Below are 24,376 nucleotides of genomic sequence, written 5' to 3'. Positions count from 1 at the left end.
ATTTCTATGAGGCAAAACCTAAGCCAGCAAAAGCTCTATCTCAGATCACAAGAAAACCATCATTTCTTTCCAGAAAAGAAGTGATCTTTAGGGTAGGGTTCAAAAATCATAATTTTGAGTCTTGTGCTAACAGGAATGTAGACACATTAAATGAATCCTCTGGTGTGCATTCTGGAAGCTACCCATGTACTTCAAGCACAGAAAGTTTGTACTTGGCTTGTACAACCCACAGTATTCAACCACAGACCAGAAACTTCATTCTCCAATATAGAAACATACAGCCAACCTACCAACCATTTCTTTTAAGTAACATCTCTTTTTATCCCTGCCATATAACAGTCACCAAAGTATGGCTTTGACAGAATCTATCTCTCCAGTTCACATATTAGAGGCTTGGAGGCTAAGGCTGTGCCAACAGCCATGATTGAGTCTGTATCTGTCGGACAGAACAACTGAAACATCAGACATGCAGGACTAGTTTTCTTTCTACATTTCCCCATAAATAGTTCAGCAAATTGCCATGACAACAAATCTTAATAACAATTTGATAAAAATCTAAAGCTCAGAGTATAACTTAAAGGTATTATTGCAGATAAATGCTTAAGTTCACATAAGCAGTTTATCCATTTGGTATTGAGCGAACCTAGTCCTGGAATTGTTAGATGCCAAGGATATTAATACTAGAAAATTCATGCAAAACACTGACCCTGAGGCATGGCCTAAGTTTTGTGAGTATTTAAAGATTACCATTTTCTTCTTCCTCTTCCTCTTCTTCCTCCTCTTCATCATCATCATCTTCTTCCTCTTCTACATCATCACCATCATCATCATCTTCATCATCTTCATCATCTTCCTCCTCAATCTCCTCCTCGTCTTCCCGATCCACCTCATCTTCATCATCATCATCCCCTTGCTCATCATTGTCTTCAGAGAACTCCTCATCATCATCCTCTTCCTTATCATCCATGTCTTCAGTGCCATCACTCTCATAGCATTCGTCTACTGAAGAACTATCTGCTTTTACTGCAAATGGTTTTCGCTTGGGAGCAGGTTCTTGGGGCTGTTTATCTTGCGTCTTTCTCTTTTTAGCCAAGGGACAACCATATACACTGATAAAAAAAAATAGGAGAGAAGGACAGAGAAAAAGATTTATGTTACTGCCTGAACATCAGAGCAATGGGATGCCTTGCACATACTTGGGATTGAGTATGAATGTCACCATGCAGATGCAGAGGAGCAAGGCACTACTGTTCGCTCACACATAATTCTGCTAATGAAAATGGCATGACAACGACGTACGGCTTGTGTTTGTCTGATTGCCACTAGCATATAACCACTGTCCTCTAGCTCATCATTACGATGATTCTGGATGGCATGGAGACCCTAGGTCAGGAGGATGGCTATGAAACCCTTCCTCTATGTGCATCTCAGGCAGTTCAACATCCAGATTCAATGTACTCATTATTACTAGATATTTAGTAATGTAAAGGCGGGCCACTGTCAGTCTTGGATAATGTCAGTTCCATTCAAGCTCCCGTAGAATGACTCAGCAATTAGTGGTAGTTGCCCTTAAATTAAGATGAACTTGGGCCAGATCCTCTATCAAAGCCGAAGTTATAGCTTTTCTCTGAGAAAGAATTAATTTTCCAAACTATGTTGCCTATTTAGTTTTTCCTTTTTTTTTTAATCATCATAAAGCCTGAATGTGCTTCAGGGCAAGAGGAACAGATGGGTGTCCAACATGCTATGAGAAATAATGCATGTGTCTAGACTGCCATGTGACCTCCCCTTTCAACTGCCCAGTGCAGTAGGGGGGATTCCTTCAGACTTGTGTTGCCTCCATTGGAAACCTAGGAATGGTGACATGATCACAGATCTTGGTCAGCCAGTGCCATCCTATGGATTCTGTGCTAGTCAACAAAAGTTGATGCAAAAGGGCAGGTTCTTGATCCAGTGCTGTGAGGTTCAGTCTAACTTTGACACGTCAGCAGTATCATTTATATTTATTTCCTCACTGTCCTATACCAAACACCTTAACATTATGGCACTGAAACAATTCAGACAGAATGAGTAAATTAAGAGTACAAGTCCTCTCGTATAATACGTGGAGAGTACCATATCTAAGGGGCAGATGATCAAATGCCAGGAAGACATTATGCTGGGAAGAACTCCAAAAGGTAGAAAAGTGCCACCTGGCAGAACAAAAGACACCTGAATACATATCAAAATCATCTTCAAACAATATGAATGGAAGAGAAAGCACAAACGAGCCCTGGAGAGCTGAGAGTAATCAAAGCAAGAGAAGAAAATAGTGGAGTTTGTGTGATGTGTCAGGCAGGAGGAGAGCCACTCAGTGGGCTGACTCTGAGACTATCTGAGCTTTTGCAGGCAGTCACTGATGCCATCAGATTTGTGCATTGAAAAGGTCATGGCAGCCTGCCAGCATGATGAACGAGGTGAGTGAAGTTGGAGATAGCCAGTAAAGGGATGGCTATGTGACATCTAGGCCATGGAATGGGCTAGGCCTTGAAGAGGGTAACCTAATGGCTGACTCCAGGGAGACTGCACATCATAGCTTGAGGGAGCCTCCCTTGCACTCTGAGACCCCATGGTAGTAAGAAGTATCACTCTCATGAAAAGAGGCGAGGGTGGGTCCTGGAATCAGGCTGCAGGGCAGGGTCTGCTGTGCTGGAATATGGTGAATAGAGCTTGCCTGTGAGCAGGGCTTATCGATTGAGTAATTTTGGACAGATGTTCAACTTTGTACCTCAGAATTACCATCTAAAACTGAAAAAAAAGGCTGGAGAGATGGCTCAGAGGTTAAGAGCACTGACTGCTCTTCTAAAGGTCCTGAGTTCAATTACCAGCAACCACATGGTGGCTCACAACCATCTGTAATGGGATCTGATGCCCTCTTCTGGTGTGTCTGAAGACAGCTACAGTGTACTTACATATAATAAAACTGAAAAAAAAGTGTCTCCTCACACTGGTACCTTGATCATGAAATGCCAACAGTAAACATGAGGACTTGGATTTAGTGCCTGACTCAGACTAGGTGGTCAGTCTGTGGCAGTGTTTGCTGTAGAATAATAACACAATGGCCCACTGTTCTCAACATGTGGTTGTATCTTGACAACTGTGTCTCCTAATGGTTAGAAGTCCCCTTATGGTTAAGCAACCTTGAAGCACTATCAGTTTCTGCCTGATATATCAGAAACTACAGTATTAAGGACTTTCTCAGTTGCCTTATATGTACATCAGTGAAGAGTCTGCAGCCTTAAAAGACCCAGAGCTTTTTTAAAATGTAGTTGTTTCACCATGAAAATAAACATCCTAAAAGGGAGATCTGACTGGCTCGCTGTCCCTTGAAAAGGAAAAGGGGTATCAGACCTCCACAAATGTGATTATGACAAATATTCCTAAAAGTCTCTCACAAAGGTAACAAGTCCAGGCTCTCTCATCAGCCCTCCAAGCTGTCTGGAGGGTACCTACCTCTGCTTCTTTTCATTAAGTAAACTGCTTAAGCTGTCCACATTTCTTGGCTGAATTCTTTGTTTTGAGATGACAAGAACTGAGGGTAACTTGAGACTACTAATAGGACCCTAGTGCATGGGTCTGAGTGCTAAGGAATGAGTACCTCATGGGCGTTGTGTGTAACACACCCTCGTCCTCTATGCAAGGCATGAATTCACCCATACATTATTAGGGGATACGAGACATTCACAGTCCTAATATTTAAGGTCATTAAGACTAACAAGGATGACCACTCTCCTTGTTGGAACATACTAAGGGTAAGCTGTTTTCAACTGCATTTTGGAAAATATGAGTTCAGTGTCATAACAGTCGAATTCACTGGCATCAAACACATATCCTGTCAGTTCATTTTGTTCGTTGCTCTGGTGTTTTTCTGTTATGTGAGTATACTGAGAATAGTCTCACTTAAGTTATAGACAAATTCTCTGACCTCTCTCATTGACTGCTAGCTCTTGGTATCCACTTTTAAAGGGACAACAGAATCTGAGTCCAGAGACATTTCAGCATATTTTAGAGGCTGACTCAGGAGCCTGTTCAGGGCAACAGAAGCCTGGACAAACTCTGGGACTGAGTTTGGAGTGTAGATCCTGCCAAACTCATGTTCTATTTGTGGCATCTGCTTGTGGGTGGCAGCCTGGCAGAAGGAGGAGAGAGGTGTCCCCCTCACCTATGTACCTAGAGTGCTGAGTACTACCACAGCTGGGCTCCTGTCCATCATTCATGTCTTTCTGAATGACAACAAAAATCACAGTTCTGAGATATCGTCAGATTGAGAAAACCAAGCAGAATTAGTGGCAGAGTGCTTGAAGAAGCCAGGGCTATAGTTAATATCTTTGGCTTCCCATGTGCCACATGCAGAGAGTATCCAAGGGCAATTATTTAGCAACTCATTCTTTAATCCTTTTGGATCATATGGCATTGGCTCACAAGGTGCATGCCTTCCCTGAGTAGCCCGTGAAAACTGTCTGTGGTAGGCGTCCAGTGAACACTCACAGGACAATCCACTATGTCCTCAGTGGTGAAGGATTGGAATGTACCATGTCCTAGTGGGGTTACAGATCACCTGCTACCTTTTTTGTTCTGTGAGGTGACGGAAGAACATGTATTCTGCTGACATTAAGTTTCTGAACTGCAGCATCTAACAGCAGCCTCATAACACATGCAGGTATTGATTTAAACATAATTCTAAGTTCAATTTCTATGCTTTACTAACCGAATTTTAAGTATCCAGGGCTAGGTGGGGCTAGTAGTTATCATATGGTCAAAGCAGAGAAGCAATCTTATCATGACACAAAACATGTTCCTGGATAATCATTTGAGAGTGTTGCAGCCTCTCTGAATTGCTCAGTGAATAATAGGCCAGTGAAGAAATTATGGATGTCATGGGGATGAGGATGAAGATGGACCATGGTGGAGAGGCTGGGCGTTTGGAAGGCAGTATAAGATTCTTGAAGCCAAATTTAGAAGGACCTCCTAATCCTGAACAGCACGGGGAAGAGTGTCCTGCAGGGCAAGCATCCACCCCTGAGGGATGGAGCAGTGTTTTAACTTGGTCCCGGGTGTGTACTGAATGCTCTTCCTGGCCTCCAAGTACTGCACACGTGAGGATCAAATGTGGCTTGGAAATCAAATTCGTTTTTAGTGCTTGCTCTTCCTCTCCTCCAGTCCCATCAGTTCATATACAATAAAGAATGAACACTGAAACTCAACTGCATTCATATACTTAGTTGGAACATGAAGGAATTAGCAAATAAGTTTACTGCCGACATCACTGTAGTTCAATAGCGTTACACTGATGGAAACAGTTTTATTTTTTCCAGTGTTCCCAGTAAGAGGCTCTTCATGAAGGCACCAGGCTCAACATTAGTTGTGGCCTCACTCAAAGAATCAGGATCTAGACTCTTCTCCAACTACCCTTCAACTGTTTGTACTATCTCTGCCCAGAGATAGACGAGAACATTGAAATAATGCTTGATCAGAAACAGGGTGTCTGCTCTCTGTGTCTTAACCTCTTTACAGCACAATGAAGCCACCAGTGAGAACGGAGGGTGGTTCACTCTCCTCTAGCTCAGTCTCTGGATCCCCAAGAGTATCTTAACTTTGCAACACTTAGAAACCTTTGTCTTTGAGTTGTTTGAATAGTGCTTAACTTTGCAACACTTAGAAACCTTTGTCTTTGAGTTGTTTGAATAGTGCTGTGTTTTGTAGTAGGCTTTTCTGGAAGATGAATCATTTCTGTGGTACACCCTCCATGGACTTGAGTGGTAAAACATCAGATTCTCCAAGGCTGGATCCCGGGTTCTTAGAATTATTATTTTTTAAATGTACTTTCCCTATATAGGTACTAAACATGAAAATGAGTTTAGTAATCTCTCCTTTGTTTGTTGTTTCTGCCAAAGTCACTGATAAGGAAGGATAGGGTACAGGCACCTCATGTCCTCTCTAGGAGCTATGTTTAATAGGTGTTCAGTGTCTACTAAGCTCAGAGCTTTATTATGGTTCTTTATGATGACAGTTGACCATTTCCTGTGTGGCTTATAACATTTCCATTGTGTAATAAGTAACATAATCCGGAAGTACTGAATTCTGGCTGCAGCTCTGCCCATAATGTCACTGGTAGAACATTTTCTTCACCCACAGATAATGGTGTTTTCTGAAGCTCAGTCCAGGATTTCACTGATGGAATGTTCACTGCATATATGAACACTGTTTTCTTTATGATCCTATAGGTAGAACTCAGGGCCTCACACATGTTAATACAGTACTGAGCTACATTTCCAATTCACTCTTTACATTTTTCTTTTCTCTTCCTTTTTATTTTTCCATTCTTTTTCCTTTTCCCCCTTTTCAGACACAGGTTTTTCAACAGGCTCAGGCTGTCCTCAAACTCTCTACCTCTTTGACTCTGACTCCCAAGTAGCTGCAGTTATAGACATTTGTCTCCATTAAACCCTCACAATGACCTTGTGAAGCAGGACTCTTGATTCTCTCTTGAAGGGATAGATGTTTTGACCACCTTGCTTAGGACTACTGCTCTGGTAAGGGTCTATAACTCCCTTCTGTCCATGTCAGGATTTCTGACTTCTAATGTCTGCTAATCCTGCCCTGATTTCTTCATGGGTTATTATAAGGGCCATTAACAATAGCACTTTCTCTATAAAGCCTTGTATGTAATAAGTAGGCGTTCAGGAAGCATCTGCTGCATGAGGATTGAGGGAGTTTGTCTGCTTATTTATTCAGGAAGCATTTTCCTGAGCAGTGCACATGATACTAATGTCATGAGATAGCAGAGATAGGACCCTGGGGAGGGAAGGATACACAGGGATACACTGTGGGGAAGGAGAGAGAGAGAGAGAGAGAGAGAGAGAGAGAGAGAGAGAGAGAGAGAGAGAGAGGCCAAGAGAGCTATAGATAACAGAAAAAGACAAATGAAGAGAGAGGCAGGGACAGAAACATGAAGGGGAAAAAACAAAGACAGGAAAAGGCAAAGAGAAATGAAGAAAGACTGAAAAGCAGAGAGAGAGAGAGAGAGAGAGAGAGAGAGAGAGAGAGGCAGTAATAGAGAGAATACAGTAATACAGAGAAAGAGACAGGAAGACACAGAAAGAGGGAGGCAGAGGGGCTGTGAGCTGCATCATGGCTAAGAAGATAGACAGGTGGGGAGGTGCTAGCTGTCTGGTCCTTCTTGGTTAGGATAAGTTGGTAGGATCATGGGAGGCCCCAAGAGTTAGTAAAAAGTGACAAACATGGCCATGTGTGGGGAATGAACTGGCAGAGAATGTTATAGGATCTATGGGGTGTAAACACATGTGAGGAGTGGTAATACTTATAGTTCTCCTAGCTTGGGCATGGGATGAGGCACAATGGCAAGAACAATCACTGGCCTTCCTCCTTAGTTCCTTGGCTGGTAGTGGTACCAACAGTTGATGGAGAGGACCCAGAAGAAAATCTGATATCTACCTGCTTATTTGTGGTTTGGAAGAGCAGAAGGGCCAACTAAGGCTAGTACACTAAAGTTGTGTTCCCTTGTAGATTTCAGCTGGCAGGTGGCCTCAGCAAGGTGGGGCTGAAAATGAGGTTTGGGCTGGATATCAGTGGATGGTATTCTGTCCAAGGTCGTCATGCCATTGTTTCCAGGAAAACAATACTGTGAAACTGTGTGTCACCACACACTGCTGCCCATCCCAAGAGCATTAGTAGCCAGACCTACTGCCTCCTGCTAGAACACACAGTACTATGGGTATTCACATAGGGAAGAAGCTGGAAGAGGGTTTCAATAGAGGCACAGGGATAACAAGGAGGGCCAGGGCTTTCTGAGATGCTTCAGTTACTGAGAGGAGGACATAGACATGCAAATATACAGACTCCTAAGGATACAATGCACACAGCTCCTAAACATCCATGGAGAGACTGTTGCCTAGGTACCCTGTCCCTCTTGTATTCCTGATGGAAGGCTGGCCACAGCATGCCTGAGACCCAAATAGCATCAAGAGCCTGTGAATGAGGGAGGAACCAGGATGTAGGTTCACTGGAGACTGCTAAAGGACTCAACACTAGTTACCTAGTTCTTTAACTCTGTCAGGAAATGTCCAGCATTGACTCCTGAAGGAGCTACCAGTGCTGAGAATTCTAGGTTGGTTTCAAGACTCTCTGTAGAGTACAGAAAACATTTAAAGATACTTTCAAAGGAGTTTAAACAATTGTATTATTCAACTAAAGAGCTAGAATTTCAAACTTGCCTCACAATATACATAACCACACACAAGTAAAACTAATTCAGATATATATATGTATATATATGTATATATATCTACATACTAGTATATTTTCATACTTTTCTTCACTGCTTTCTGTAGAGGATGGTTAATAGATGTTTAGTTTATTTGAAAACTTCATAGCCACTTCTAGTTTAAACTTGTTATAAGTCATAAATATTATAGGCACTGAAAATATTTAATAACATGTTCAAAGATGTATATTTGAATTCTACAGATTTAAAATAACATCAACTTCCAGAAGTCAGACACTTCTTTTTAACTTTAAAAATGCATTTATATGACATAGTCCACTATTAAATACATACTGCTTTGACAAGTGTTTCAAAGACATAAAGTTTAAAATAGCCATAACCATTGACTTATTTTCACCTACCCTGAGAGCTTTCATTTCAAGAAACTAGTAGAGGCAATTCTGGTAGTCACTGAAGGAACTCAGTCCAGAACTAGAGCCATTTTGCAAACCAGTTCTGGCAAGCATTTGGTTCCCTAGGATTTGCATGCAAACATTTCCTCCAGTTGCTAAAGTCCTACTTGAAATCAAATACACTTCCTGGAGAGTCACAACTTTGCTCAGGCCTGTCAGACTCCCTTGCTAGCTTTTCTCCAGGCAATCCTATTTACACTCTAATGGTTGCTTTTTACAATGGTTTTTATTTGCACGTAATTTAAAGAGTCAGCTTGAAAACCAGTAATCCTCCACATGTCTTCTTTGCTTCTTCAACAGTTTCTGAGTAAGGGCTCATGCCATGCTCCCTGGCTTTCAGTTTAAGCATCTCCTAATGTGCCCCTTTGGGAGATAAACGCTCCACAGGAACCTCCACAGATGAACAGGTGCGTGTCCAGTCCACAGAGAGTCCCATGACCACCATAGAACCTGGGTCTGCCTAGGCAACAGTACTGCCTATTGTACCGATTCCCATTTCCTTCCTGTGAATTATCACTGTATTTATGGATATTTTTATTTTTCTATGTGTGTCTTGATTCTTCAACTCTTAGTCAGGTGCTAGACTCCCATGTATGTTTCTGCTCTGCGGACACACACAAGGTCACCCTTCTCACAGTCATGGTGTGTCCACATTCCTGGGAACTCTTGTGCTCCTCACTGGGCTGGTTCTGCATTCTGACCTCCCGCTGTCCTCATTAGAAGTCATCTTTTAAGCTCTGAACCAGGGTGGGTAGAGGCACATATTCTGAACTCTTATCTGAAATGTGTTTGCTGTGCTCTTGCACAGAATTATTGGAGTGATTCTAATTGCAAAGGAATTTCCCTCAAAGCTTCATTTCTAAGTCAATGGACTTAGAATTTGACACTCTTTCAGATCTTGCCCTCAGCCCTGGGTGAACTCTGAGGTTCCTCGGGGGTTTTTGGTGGCAGGTGTATGTACGTCTATCATGTGGGACTGCAGAGTGAGTTCTGGGAGGCTGAGTGACCTTCTGCACTGCCCACTGTTCCTTTCTAGTAAAGCTACTATTTAGAGGCCATATTTCCTGTACTAGTTCTCTTACCTCCCTTCCTTGGCTCTTCTATTTTTTTTTTTCATAATTTCATCTTTCCAATGGGCTATTTTCTCAAGCTTGTTGTCAATCTTTTTGAGCTTTTATTTGTTACACTCTTATTTTTATGATTTCTTGAAGTTATTTTCTAAATAAACTATATTTGCATTTTAAGACTATTATCATCTTTAAAGAATCCTCTCTATACCGAATTCTGATTTCGTCAAGTTGTTCTCATGTCTGGCCTCTGCCAGTCCAATCCTGTTCGCAGTGAAACTGTTGATTGTGACGTTAGATGCAGACTTGAGAGGCTGTTCTGCCCAGCAGCCAGATGTGAAAGGCTTTGCTTTTTCCATTTAGAACATTGGTTGACTCTGCAGAGGCTGTTTTTTCAGACTCCCATTGGCAGGCCTCCTCTTGGCATATATAATGCCCAGATTCCACAGCATAGCTCAAAGCAGGCATTGTGGTCTTTCTATCCTCCTGCCTGCTCCAGATTTCCTAAGCAATGCCTTGGTGAATCCTGCTGGGTTCACTGGAAGGTGGTTCTCAGGCCAACCACTCGTATGACCTGCACTGGTTCGCTGGGTACATGGAGCACAGAAGCGTCTTACACAAATGCAGAGCCATCCCTCTTTTCTAGCCATTTCCACTTATGTTTCAAGAAACTCTTGCTACCATGCACTCTCAAACTTCAGAGGCCCCTGTAACAGTTACGCTTGACTGCTTTCTGTGTTTCTATGCCAGCAGAAGATTCAGCCTATAGCAGAGGCAAAGACTCTACTGGGTCAAACCGGACTTTCCATCACTTTTGTAGCTCTCATAACTATAGTGTGGTTGGTTTTCTTTTCCTTGTTATTCTCCTCTGCAATCTTCTGGTTTTAGAAGCCGATTTCCAGCAATTGTTCTTGTGAGGTGTGTGAAGCAGTAGATTCTCTCAGTGTACTTTCCCTACCCTGAACTAGGACAAAGGCTACTGAGGTAATAAAATTTACCTTGTCTACATCTTCACATTCCACTTCAGCTTCTGTTTCTATCTGGTTCAATCTGGTCCCACTATCGTAGTCATTCTTTCTTTGCCCTTCCCCTTCTAGAGCTCCCTGTTCATCTGTGAGTCCTATTTCTGGAGTTTCGTCTCCAACCCATCAGCAAGGTCCATCTCAAGTTCCAGATTCTCTAGCAGTCAGTGCTGGTCAGTTTTATTTAATATTCTGCATGGGAGATATATCCTATCTATTGTAAACTACCTAGAATCTTTCACACACGTGCCAGTGCTGGCTTATTGTATCAGTGTGATTGTTTTATAGGCCTTAGGGATGTTGCCAAATGTCAATTATTCTGGGTTCCTATCATAACAAGAGGGGAGAGTGCATTAAAAGCTTCTGTTTCTGTTGGTTTGACTGTAGAATGCTTGGTACTGGCCTACCAGCTTTTCTGCTTGGTTCTACCACCTTCTACCTTTCAGTAAAACACATGCAACTTCTTTTTTTTGTCCATAAACGTAGAGGTCGTCCTTGACATTTGTGAGGTTAGAATGGTGATGATATGGAAGCTATTCCAACAGCCAAGCCATTCCTCAGCAGTAAGATTGGCAGATTAATCTGGTCAGTGAATCCCTTTAAACTAATAGGGGTATGCTTTAAGTAAGATGCTATTTTAACCAAAGAGCTCAGGTAGCTAAGGAGCCTTCAAAAAGTGTTCATTTCCTTACAACCTAGAGGCCTGTTACACCACTAACATGTACAAGGAAGGAATCTTAAAAATCACTGTAGCCACCTTTGACCTATAAAATGCACTGGCACACCTAAGGTCAAATATCAAACAAGACTCTGCATCAAAAACATCTTTTTTACCTGGCCCAAATGAAAACTGGCATATACATTATTCAGAGGGAAAATATGTCTCATAAGAACATAGCCACACTCTGCATTTCTAGTTAGACTGTTAGACACTGGTTACATCAGCTCAAAGGAACATGTCCAGACAAACAGTTGCTGGGAATAAAGTCCACTCCCTCAGCTGGACCAGCAGGTGGTATCATTTCCATCTGGTTTTACTGAATAAATGTGCTCAAGTTGAAACTGATATGCTTGGCCGGAAAGGTGCAGCAGGTGTTGAGCATGCACATGACAGTACAGCTCTGGGCCTTCTTTAGCTCAGTGGGAAGATGTGTCTTTGGATTTATGCTGGACAGTGTGGCTGTGTCCCTGGCGAAGGACTATTCTACTCTATGCTATTGCACTCAAAGTGGCAGTGCCCCCATGGCTCAGGAGCTTCTTGGGTTTAACCGGTGCTACTCCCATGACTTCTCAAAGATGGAGCTACAGGCCTGACTATGCCAGTTTTGTCTCTACCCTGGAATAAGTTTATAAGAAAACCAAGGAGCTAAAATCTATCCTTTATGTAAGGGCGGGACTTGAGAGATGCATGTATGAAAAGGCAGTGTGGCACAGAAGTATGAGGGCAGTGTGTGTGTGTGTGTGTGTGTGTGTGTGTGTGTGTGTGTGTGAGAGAGAGAGAGAGAGAGAGAGAGAGAGAGAGAGAGAGAGAGAGAGAGAGAGACCATGTCTTATTTGATTGCTGAGGTCCCTTCACCTTCATTCTTGAATTCCATGTTGTCTCTAACATCTTCTGGTGCCGTGGACTCATCACATTCTCTTACAGATAGATAAGCTTTATAGACTGAAGGACGTCCGAGTCACTCTCTTCTCTCTAATGCCCTGCCACTGCCTCTGCTAACACTAAATACTAACACCTGGGTCAGCAGCTGCTTTCCTTCTCCTTAGCCTCCTGGGACTCAGGGACAGGTTTCCAGATGGCCTCTATGGAACACCTGGTTCTTCCAGTTGGTCATCAGCAGACCTTGTCCCAGTTCCTCCACTTATCCTCCTGCAAACCCTTTGCTGCTTGTTTCCTTCTCCTGCCTCCATCCCTTCTCTCCTGCTACTCCCCCTTTTCTCCCTCCCTTCCCCTGTTGTGCCACCTTTTGATTGCAGGTAGAGATCTAAACAGCTTTCCATGCTTTTAACAGTCTTGCATGCTGGCACCTGTGAGAGTTGCCACCCCCAACCTTGCATCCTAAGGACTGAACCTCAGTAGTGATTTGTTTTGACCTTGAGGCCCTCTGTGCTACACCCTTCTAGCAGCAACACTTCCAGTGCTAGCCTCTGCCTGGCAGCACCCTCTGCACTCTTCCTGCCTCTACCTCGGCACTGGGCTCATTCCAAGCACTGCCGTCACGCAGCCTTGAGGCTCACTCCTCTATGCATTGCAGCTATGCTGGGATTGTCTGATTCCACAGAGTGGAACTTCAGACAGGGAAGGGCTAGTGCTTTAGTTTCTGCTCTAAGCTACGTGGGTTCTGCTCCTCATTGTCTTGGAGAGCAGGCTGTGGTGGCTTGAATTAGAATGGCTCTCATAGGGTCATAGATTTGAATGTTTGCACTATTTAAAAGAATTAGGAGGTGTGGCCTTGTTGAAAGAGTGAGTCACTGGGAATATGCTTTGAGGATTCAAGAGCCATATCAAGGCCTAGAGTCTCTCTCTCAGCCAGTGGATCAGGATGTAGCTCTCAGCTACTTCTCCAGTACCAATCTGGCCGTGTGCTGCTATGCTTCCTGCCATGCTGATAATGGACTGAAAACCTTGGTAACCATAAGCAAGCCCTCAATTAATTACTGTCTCCTATGAGAGTTGCCATGGTCATGGTGTCTCTTCATAGCATTAGAATACAGACTAAAACACAGTCACATGATTGTTTTCTATGACCCCCATAGGTCCTTGGAAACTTGGATGTTTAACAAGCAGCATTTGTTGAGTTTGAGTGAAGGAACATGGGAGATCTCCTCAGGCATTCTGACTCATCGTGGTTCCTTTCCTCTATCTCAAGTCCTGCATGGCTCTTCCTAACTGATTCAACCTCTTTCCCAATATCATGCCACTCATCCTCCTTCCTCATGCCACCCAGAGCATGTATGCTTACTGCCCCCTCTTTCTCACAGACCCCCCTTGCAGCTCAAACCATCACACCTGTGGAAGCTTTGGCAGAAGATGAAGTCCCCCAGAAAGAAACTGAGTTCCTGCTTTGTGTACATGGCTCTGGCCGTGATTACGAGGGTGGAGATAGGAACAACATAGCAGCTTCTTAAATAGTAACGGAGTCTAATTTTTTCACCTGTGAGACATACTCTAACATCTGTTTATCACTCCCCTATCTACCTCCCTTCCATTGCCAAGGCTGCAAAGTTTCCCAGACACATTGAGTGAAAGGCTAGTGTCAGGCAAGACAAATACACACAGAGTTCCTCTGTGTTCTCTGAAGTTTGCAGTCTCCCTGAGAAGAAATTTCACAAGTGGGTAGTGGCCTTGAAGTAAGTGCCTCATCAGAGTCTGAGACAACAGAATGTTGTATTGTGTTGTGATGAGGAAAGCTGTGATGATCCTCTGGTAGGCGAAGAATCTTAAGTCACTCGAATGCTGTAGCCTGTACATAGCTAGGACTGGACATTATTCTGTAGATGAAGACACTCTGAGAAGGTGGCTAATGTGTCTTATCAAACCTTGCAGATGGACAGAGACAATACTGTTGTCTTTCTGCTTCTAACACGTTAGAAAATTGGCTACTGCTGTTAAGATGCTTCCTTACATGGAAATCATATGTTTGGCAGAGGACATTTGTAAGGAGCACGGAATAGAACAAATCCAGAGGCCTTCATAGTCAAGCCAGCCTCTGTCTCTGTGTGGTATTCAGGACCATGACAGAACTCAGAAATAACACCTGCCACTCTGGATATGTATGATCCAGTCTCTGTACATTTTATGGCTGATCTTTGAGGGCAGGAAGCTATCTCCTTGACCTTCAATATATTTCCTGGAATAGGGCCATCCATGCAGTCAGCTTTCTGAAAGTAGTGTGGCAGTATATTACTTTAGAATGTAGGTTCATAGTATCTTCTGCATGGTCACAGAAGTTGGTGATCATCTCAAATCTGCCTTATGTGGCTCCTGACCAGATGCTTTCATTTCTGAGGTAAAAATCTAGAGAAGTTTCCAAACTAGTCAGAGACAGTGTTGGGAGCACAGCACTGACAACTGGTCATATCTTCTTGGTCCCCACCCTTCTATACCTGTAACACCTTGTGTCGGGTGGGTCACTTGTTTTTTACCCCAGTGGAACTGAACTTCAGTGGTGGCTGTGGAGAGGTGGCTGCATGGTATAGTCCAGCTGAGTACTGAATAGCATCAGAGTGGGACTGAGCTCTCAGATGAGCCGGGAAGACACAGCTGGGAAGAACTGCCTCTGGATACAGAATCCCCAATACCTATTACAAACCTGACTTCCATAATCAGAACGTTAACAATGGCTAAAATTGCTTTCAGTTTTTAATTGTTTCAAAGTGCCATAAATTGTGAAGATTACTTTGCTTGATTTGGTCCCTTCCCTAGAACATTTCAAGAGAACCATTATCTAATTTAAAAAAATCCTTAACTCCCTGCATTTATTTTTATTGTGTTTTTAGGTGATATAGAAGTACAACCTTTGTTGCCCTCTGTAATGACATGAAATGCTAATGGACTTCAGATGCAAAGATTGGCTCTTAGTGTGCTTTGTGTGCTCACTCCCTCCACATTTAGTGGACAGTCATTTGCACTGTCTGTCTTTGTCAAGCATCTCTGAGGTGTTAGAAACAGGGTTGAGCCTTGGAGGAGCTCTGAGAGAGGCAAGGGAACCTGCCCGCTCTTGCTCCAATCACAGTCCCTAACCACAGTCACCACTCACCAATGTTGCCTATTCGAGAAGGCCAACGGAGCAGCTTCACCAGGCAGGAACAACAGAGGGGGTTCATTTTCCAGAAAATTAAACTAATCAGAACTCTCTGTACCTGAAAACCTTTCTTACACACAGCTCTAGTATGGGCAGGCAAGTTCCAGACTGTGACCTACAGTATGACAGACCTCCAGGATAAGGAAAGACTCTGACTTTATTCCAAATACTGGTGTGATAGGAGAAAGTCTCCTCCAGGTGGAAGGGCCTGCTCAGCCTGCAGAGAGTATGGTGCAGAGGGGTGAAAAAGAAGGTGTTTTCTGGTCCTTTAGAGAGTACCAAGAGATAGGGCGAGGGCATCCCCTGCTCTGGGGTCTTTTTCCCTTCCTGTGAGTCTACAAAAAGCTTGGTTGCTTCATTTTACCATCAAGAGACAAAAATCTTCACCTTTATTCTGAAGTCAACCTGAAGGAATCTGACATAATGAGAGGCTAACATATATGACAGGCTCTGTTCACCACCTCAGCATGATTCACAAGTGCCCTCTAGTCAAAACCTCCAGGCCCTGGCCACATATTTGGCCATGTTCCACCCAGTGGCCAGAGCCTAATTCTCCCTTGTGCTGGGTTTGGTGGAGGAGATAAAGGGAATTTTCTGGGTGGCTGACCCAGTAACTGAGGGCCTCATATGGTATTGCTCTAGTCAAACTACAAACTGCCCAGAGGGCATGCTGATGACCCATTGTAGCTATGATTTGAGGTGGCTACGGAGAGTGATCCCTCAATTCCCTCCTCCAATTTTGGGCTAGAGGTCAAGAATGAAGAGGTGGCTGCTGAGTCTGGAATCCATGTTTGCCTATTCCCCAGTAACCTGTTCTTTGACTCAGCTATAGGGAGATAGTCACACCTAGGCCCACCCTGAGAGTAAGTACCCTGGGAGAACAGCTCATTCCCCAGAAGGGAAAGACATTGCTTCCCATGCTAACCCTTCTGTCTCCCAGATTGCTCTTGCACAGATATATTGTAAGTAAAGTGATCAGTCTTTTAAATGGCAGTTTTCTGCATAAGCAAGAAGTATTTTAGACATGATTGCAGTGTATCCTATCTCCAGGGAACAATAAGGGCTTCCTACTCTTCCACACTCGGAGGGTGGTACACCCAGATGCAGTCTACAGTCCTGACAGAGTCCCCATGTCCTTTATCCAGCCAGAGAAGCTAATTACCACCAGGAGAAACCAAAGCCCTGAAGGTATTGGCAAAAATACTACTCTCTCAGGTATTTTCAACAAGAGAATCACATGAATTTCAGCAGTCTTGGGATGGAGACTTGCATCATTAAGATATCTAATGATAAGGGGAAAGACTCGTATTAAGTAAGCATTTAAAAAATAAAATTGAACTACAACATCACAGGTATAACATGAAGCTAACCTATAAAATAAGAGCCATTATATATTAAAAGCTACAAACAAGAAAGAATATATAGGTGTGTTCTCACCCCTGGGAAGGTCGGTGATAGAAACCGAGTGCCATGACTTATTTAAGAAGCATGCTCAATCTTTATTTGAAATTCAAGTTTGAGCCAGTTTCAGTGTTTCTCTGGATTTTTCTGCCAGCTGTATTCTCAGGGGGCCCACGGTGAGCACTTTTACTCTGGGACCCACAAAGGGCACTGACACATTCAGCTCTTCTCCAGCTGCCCGGAGACTCAAATATTCAAGAAGAAAGTGTCCTTGTTTTTTCTCTTCCCAGTGTCCCATGGCTGGGGCTGGGTCCTGCTGTCCTGGGCGTCCTGTGTATGCCTAGGATTAAGGCTGAAGATGCCCAAAGATAGCTAATGGACAGTCTCGCTTCCAGGGTGGTGTGGTAGTAGGAGACTCTGGACCAGATGCCCCAACCCCACCTTTTCAAACTTGTTAGAAGCAAGGTGGGTCAATGCAAGAAGTTTGTCATTGGGTTCCTTCGCATTTGTTTGTCCTTGTTTTCCTAACCTCCTGGTCACCTTTGGAGAGTGTGTATGGGTAGGTAGAGGATTTCGTGGGGCTGCAGGAAAGAAAGGCCATCTTCAGATTGGGTAGAAAGAAACAGGGAAGGAAGGCTGCAGCTAAAAGCATTGAGTCCTGTTAATAGGGGAGGACCCAGCCCGGGGAATATGGGCTTGCTGGACATCTGAGGCCATAGCTCCTGTTCCTGGGGATGTTCTTCCAGAGGATTCTAAGAACTCAGGGACACTGAAGGAAAAGGGGGAGGGAACTGGCTACATCTTGGTGGGTTGGCTGTGCCCTACGACATGTCTGATTAGGAGACTACCTCTGCTTTATTAGCCTTGCTAACTCCTCACAGCCCTTCTGTGCCCACTGTCCCCATCCTGACTGCACTATGCCAGTATGAAGAGGAGAGGACAGGTGGGAGATGTGACTCTTGTGGTCTTATATGGACTCAGTGTCCCTCAGTGCCATGCTAATTGCTGCTCTAGAATTACGGTGGCTATGGAGGCTTGGGGAAGGGTGTGTTGTGGTAATACTTGAGAGGCAGAACCACGGATTGGCTCCTACGCATGGGAAGACTCTCCCACATTGCTGTATTGCCCAGTTGTACATCATTTCCCAATTCCTTTTCTTGGTGAGATTGGTGAGCACAGGACCCCTCTGCTTTTGTAAGGGAAAATGTGATACTCAGGCTCCCCTGTTCTCCTGCAACCTTTGTCATGCCAGCTGGGAGCTAAGGAGTCATTTAGAGTACAACAAGCCATCTGATTGGCCTGGCTGATAAAAAGTAGGCAAGAGTGCAGCGAGATGAATTATTAATGGGAAGAATTGTATCTAAGAGGTTTGTGTGCCCCTGCTCCATCCTCCCTGGAGTCTAAGGAAATGAATCCTTTTGTACAGGCAGCATCCTTTGGTGTTATCCATATAGCCTTAGCCACTGTGTACAACCCTGCAGTGTGAGCCGTGGAAGACAGGAGCAGAGTTGCAGAAATTACAGTGGTACTGTGAGCACTCCACAGGAGAGAGGATGGCTTATCCCAATGCATTCAGAGCAGTGGAAGCTCCAGAGACAACACTGGTCCGTTCTCAGTGAGGAAGAAAAGAATGCTGAAGGTTTTCCATGGTTTGCAGCATGTATCCTGATTACCCTCCATCTCGATGCCTTTCTGTTGTTATCCCCTGGCTCTGTGGAGCAGTAGACATAGCTGTATACAAATGGAGGTGTCCAGAAGACCTTTGGGATCTCAGCGTATGGGGTTGGCCCTGTAGAACCTGAGGTAGCAAGGAATGGCTCACCCTGAAAAAGTACTTGTTCCATGTCCTGTGCCTCCCTGAAAATTGTTACCCTCTCCTCCCACAGGGAGAAGCCACATTTTGTAGACTATTTATCAGTACTCAGATACACAATGCATCTGTGGTATAAATCAAAGAATAATCTCCACCACTGACAGTCAAAGTCACCATCCTGGTCGCTACTGTATGTGTCTTTCTTGGAGAAGTGATACTGGGTAGTGATGCTGGGGCAGACTGGGGACACTGGGTGTGCTGTACATTCTGTGACTATCAGAGCAGGGTTGTTCACCCCATCTGTACAGGGTTGGTGGTAGTTGAAGTGTGAGTTCTTATCGTATATATACTTTGTATCAGGGAGTGAGGACTTGAATCTTCATTCCCTGTTCAACCTCAGATTAGATCAGGATTGGATGGATGGTGAGGTAGCTTGGGTGGGTCTTTGTTAGGGCATCCTACTTGGTGGCTTTGGTTTGAGTTGGTCCACACTGAAAACCTTCTGAGCTTTATAGGCTGCCTTCCCTTTTCTATATCCCCATTTTCTTTTCTGCAGAGACTGTTTGGTCAATCATGGTCTTTTGGTCATTGTCAAACTCAGAGCAACAGAGTTATTCGGACACCGAAGCTCAGATGGCCGAGCCCTACCCACAGTTTCCGGTACAGCAGGTCTTGGTAGGCCAAGCTTGCCTTCTCAGAGGTTCAGAGGCTCTAGGCTATGCTGAGGTTCTGACTTCAAGGAAAATCTCTCTCTCTCTCTCTCTCTCTCTCACACACACACACACACACACACACACACACACACACACACACACACACACACACACCAGCTTCATAGCTGGGTTAGGTGGTTATGGTTACTCTGCTCCCATCTGAAATGGTTCCAGAAGATCATGCGATCCAGTGGATCCCTAGGGATAAAAATGCAGCTGTCAGTGTCCCAGAAGTGCTCCAGAATCTGGGACAGCTAGAGCCTTCTTTCTGCACTGTATGTGAGATGGTTATAGGAGATTGGAAAGAGTTGGAGGCAGGAGTAGTGGCCCCTTGGTGTGGATTTATCTTTACATCTGTGTCATCAGGTGGGTTAATGATGGATCCTATAAGCTAGTGTGTGTACCTGGTAACATCTAAAGCCACACAGAATACTGAAGTCTCAGTGGATGAAGGCAGTGTACAGTCAGGAAGCCTTGCTTCCTTTCAAGGTTATTTTTTTTCTTTCTAACTTTGAAGTTTGTTTTCTTATATATTTCTGGTTGTGAGCCTATCCCTTAATAGCTGAGCCATCTCCTCCCCAAAGTTTGTTTTCTAACCATAATTTGGTAGGAACTTTTGGACACACTGGCCTTGTAAGGCACAGAGAATACATAACAGGTTTCTGAGAGTTAAGAGTCTAGGTGGCACCTCCAATTACTCCTCCATTTCCTCTGTGAGAATATAAATGATGGCAGTTGCACTACAGACACATGGATGTAAGGAACAAGAAGGCAGCACTCCTAATACAAGTTTCCATGAAAATCTTCAGTGTGTGTGTGATAGCTTGTGCATAGCTTCCCCTACACTTGGTGCATTGTGATAGGGAGGTGATGATGCCTTTAAGATGATAGACCTTATAGGAAAAGTATCATCATGGGGACATAGCCACATAGGACACGGCCCTTTTGGCTTAGGGTTGGAGAGCTTGGATTAGTTACTGAACTGCTGAGTCCCCTCCACCCTCTCCTTTCCTAACATAGTAAGGGCTGCATTTCAGGCTCCTACATACAAGGTCAATCAACAAAACCTTTTCTGTCACAGAGTCCAGCCGATGGCATTTTGTAACAGCAACATGAACTGGACTAGATATTGATGGAAAACGCTGAATCTACCATTCATGGAGCAATCATCAGAGTCATCGTAAATCCGCCTGACAGGAAGCCTGAATTCTTACACCTCACCATGCCTCATCTCCATCTCCTCCCCTCTCTAACAAATAAGGACACATGTCCCTGAGAAGATGTTCCCAGAAACCTCTTTTCAATGCAGCCCCCAACCCAGTCCTCAGAGTCACACTGCCAGTCATAAGAATGCCGTTGTCAGCAGAGGCCATTCTCAGGTGAGAACTGGCTGGAGTCACAACACTGAGGACCTGAAGGATACTCTTCCGTACTGCACAGCTGGGCCAGCGCCTCTGACACCTGCCTATAAGCAAGCCACTACTCTGCAGAGTTATCTCTGGGCATATTGAAACATAAGAAGTACCTGCTGTCTCCTATCATTCCTACACGGATGAATTTAAGAGTGACCTTTTGTTGGCTCAGTGTCAGCACCAGGACCAGCACCAGCACCAGCACCAGGACCAGCACCAGCACCAGCACCAGCACCAGCCACACTACATATCTATTTCTGATATACATTCTGCTAATGTTCCAAAGTGGTTAAGTTCATATGTGTCTGGTCATCAAAAAAGATGTCAGGATGAGGTAATTGCTTAATCCAGACTTGACATATTCAGATCATAGCCCTTAGAGCCATCGCCAGGACTTGAGCTTCTTATCTGAGAATAGTTATGGTCCTTCTCTTTGAATATAAAATTATTAGACTATATATATATATATATATGTATGTATATATGTATATATAGTCAAACATCAAGAATACATGTAAACGTATTAACATATTATGTTTCTTTTGTGTATCAAATCCACTGGTCACAAAGGAGGCAGGGGCCAGATGTGTGGCAGACAGCAGCAGGCTGACTAGTTTCTTAGGAAAATGACCGAGAGACTTTTTAAGATAGAGATTTACTGTAATAATAAAGGTTAACTGCTAGCACAGTCCAAAATGACGGTGCCCAAATATATCTGCACACACAACTCACAGTGCGGCCCCAGAGTAGCAGTGGTCAGGGACAGCGACTTCACCCAAATAAATCCCTAGGTCTCCACACTCTTTTCTCTCTCTGCACTGCTGTGGTCTGCCCTCAAATTAATGTTAAAATATGTATGTCCTAACTCGTGATTTACGGAATCGGTGACAAACAGTAAAAAGGACAGGCATGCCATAAAGCTTATGGATGAGGTGACGGCAGGCACAATGATGCCTCATAAAGAACGGAGGGGAGTAAACACAGATAGGCTGGCTAGGTGGCTGTGTGCTCTGAATCCCTTATAAACATCCCATGGCGCGCCCTGCTGCAAGGCAGCCCCATCGTTAATTAGAACATCCGGCAGACGCTGCAATGTATCCATGCACCCAAGTGGATCTTCATTTTTCACATGCGGGGCCTTACTAATTAAAATCAGCTTTGCAATTAAACGTGGAAAATTGTGTTAAACTTTCAAGCGTGGTTGGGAAAAAATGCAATTATTTTTAGGGTGTTTTATTTCAATGCAAATGAAATTTCTATCTACATGAAGCCAGGGAAAGCAAAGAGGATGGCAGAGGGGCTCTCTGTTCCTTCCTCCTTCTCTTTCTTTCTCCCCCCCCTTTTTTTGGATTATGGATGCTCCTCTCAGTTGCAAGCTGCAATGCTCCCCTATCTCTCAGCCAGTACCTGGCTGGGTTCCAAAGCTTTTAGTGAGTGCTCTCTGTCAAGGCATGAATAATATCACCCCGAGGCTGTTGGCAGAATCCAAATGAGGCATGCATACATCAGGAAGCCAGCCCTCCACTTTAGCTCCCAAGCAAGCTCCTGTGTAGACAGGCAATTATTCACCCACCGGCTGCCCTGGCAATCACGCTGGTGGGTGGAAAGGTGCGTGAAATGGAAGAGAATTTGAACAAGGAGTACGCACAACAAGCTAGAGAGGATCCACTAATTTCCTAATAAAAAAAAGAAAAGCTACCATTTGAAGCTTGTAAATTTAAAAATGTGAACTGAAAGATTTAGCTTAGTGTTTGCTAAATTGGCGAGGGCTGAAATATAGCTGTTCTCTTCCCCTAACTTCAGAGTGCTTGTGAAGTGCTCAGAGACTACAAGCCTGAGTTATGCTTAACTAATAAGTTAAGCAGGAACCCATGCTTCACTAATAACTCATTTAAACAAAATCTCAGTAAAGAGTTCAGTGTAAATGAAATTGGTTAACTTTCAAATCAGTCCAGAAGGCTCATGAAACACACAGGTAGCAAATGTCCAGGCCGTGAGCCCCTTACTCTCCACCCCAGGGTATACAGGAAGCTTTTATAGAAACCATTTAGACACAAGCAAATCTAATTCATTTCAAGCATATATATGTAACATTTTTGTGAGTAAAGTTAAAATTCTAATTCTTATATAGTATTTAATATCAGTCTGTAGTAAATATTATTTCAAAAATTTCTTGGGAAAATTAAAACGATGTTAATACAAATAAAGTAACAGGGATTTTTTAAAAGGATGAATAGTAGATTTCTGTGGGAATTGTTTGACATTTGGCTTCATAGCTTGTGTCTCAGGGATGGTTCATAAACACTGCAGATGAATGACAGAGCCCCCTGATGAGGCAGCTGGGCCACCCTCACACAACCCAGGCTGGCACTGATTTCTTTCATTTGTCTGCCACCCAGACTTTCAGTTTGGGGGAGGACACCAGCAGTGTCCAAAGACAGGTTTCACCCTGTGCCTGACCACTGATAGGATCTTCTAAAGCCTATGCATGGCCTTCTACAACTGCAGAGTTGCTCACAGTGCACCACTTGCTAAGTCCTTGGTCCTCACCTGCTTGGTGAGGTCAGGAGAAAGCAACTTGTTGAATGTCATATTGGTGAATTACATTACCCCTATTACCTGTTCATTAAAACATACCTGCTGGCATGCAAGGAAGACCTAGTCTTTGGCATTTTAAATGCCCACAAGTCCTACAAGCCAGCTTGGGCATGTTGGGTAGAAAATACAGTGGCAGCCAGATTCTGGGACCTAAGACTTCAGGAACTCAGAATGACTGAGGGTTCTGTACATGTCTAAGAAGTGAAACTCCAATTGGACCACACATTAAGGATTCTCAAGTGTCTTCACTTTCTCTTGGCACCTTTAGGAAGTATTATAGTATTATAGGAGCAGGGTAGCTGCACACAGGTAGCTACACACAGTGTGACAGTGTAGGTGACAAAAGGAGGCACAGTAGGCCAGAGGTTAAGAATATAAGAACTACCTCCAGTCCTCAGTGCATGCTTTGTTAGGTCCCATCCCTGCATGCATGGCTTTGTCATATTCACAGCTAGGTCACTATGTGTTCTATGTTAGTGTTCTGAGAAGCCAAGCCCAAATTATCTGACAGGGGCACTAAAATGTCAGCTGGGCTTGACCCCCTGTTGTCAGCAATCCAATGTCCAGATAACACTTGTGCTCAGTGCCAAGAGGATGTTGCTCAGAAGAACCAATGCAAGGCATCTGTCAGACACCTGGGAGTCTTTCATTCATCTTTCTCATTTTTGCCTTGGCTGCCAGGAGACTCATCCTGACTCATGAACCATGTGTACTGCATGAACCATGGCATATCCTGCATCCTGACAAACTATGCTTCTATTCCCTTTGTATGTAGTATTGGCTTAGTTTTCAATTTACCACTTAATTGT

The 24,376-nt window shown here is 43.9% G+C and overlaps 1 protein-coding gene and 1 long non-coding RNA gene across 54 annotated transcripts in view; one reads left to right on the top strand and one right to left on the bottom strand.

The window, feature by feature from the left end:
- Positions 1–24,376, bottom strand: part of Myt1l (myelin transcription factor 1-like) — a 406,515-nt gene that overhangs the window by 110,244 nt on the left and 271,895 nt on the right. For all 46 annotated transcript variants that reach the window (XM_087552088.1, XM_087552095.1, XM_087552097.1 and 43 more), the window contains 1 exon segment: positions 748–1,109. In XM_087552088.1, coding sequence (XP_087408214.1) covers positions 748–1,109 — 362 coding nt within the window.
- LOC134479354 (uncharacterized) overlaps positions 1–24,376 on the top strand; it is a 157,276-nt gene that overhangs the window by 29,115 nt on the left and 103,785 nt on the right. The window lies entirely within an intron of this gene.

The sequence above is a fragment of the Rattus norvegicus genome, chromosome 6 (genome assembly GCF_021556685.1).
Source record: "Rattus norvegicus strain SHRSP/BbbUtx chromosome 6, alternate assembly SHRSP_T2T, whole genome shotgun sequence".
NCBI lineage: Eukaryota > Metazoa > Chordata > Mammalia > Rodentia > Muridae > Rattus > Rattus norvegicus.
This window is presented reverse-complemented; position numbering and strand designations above follow the sequence as displayed.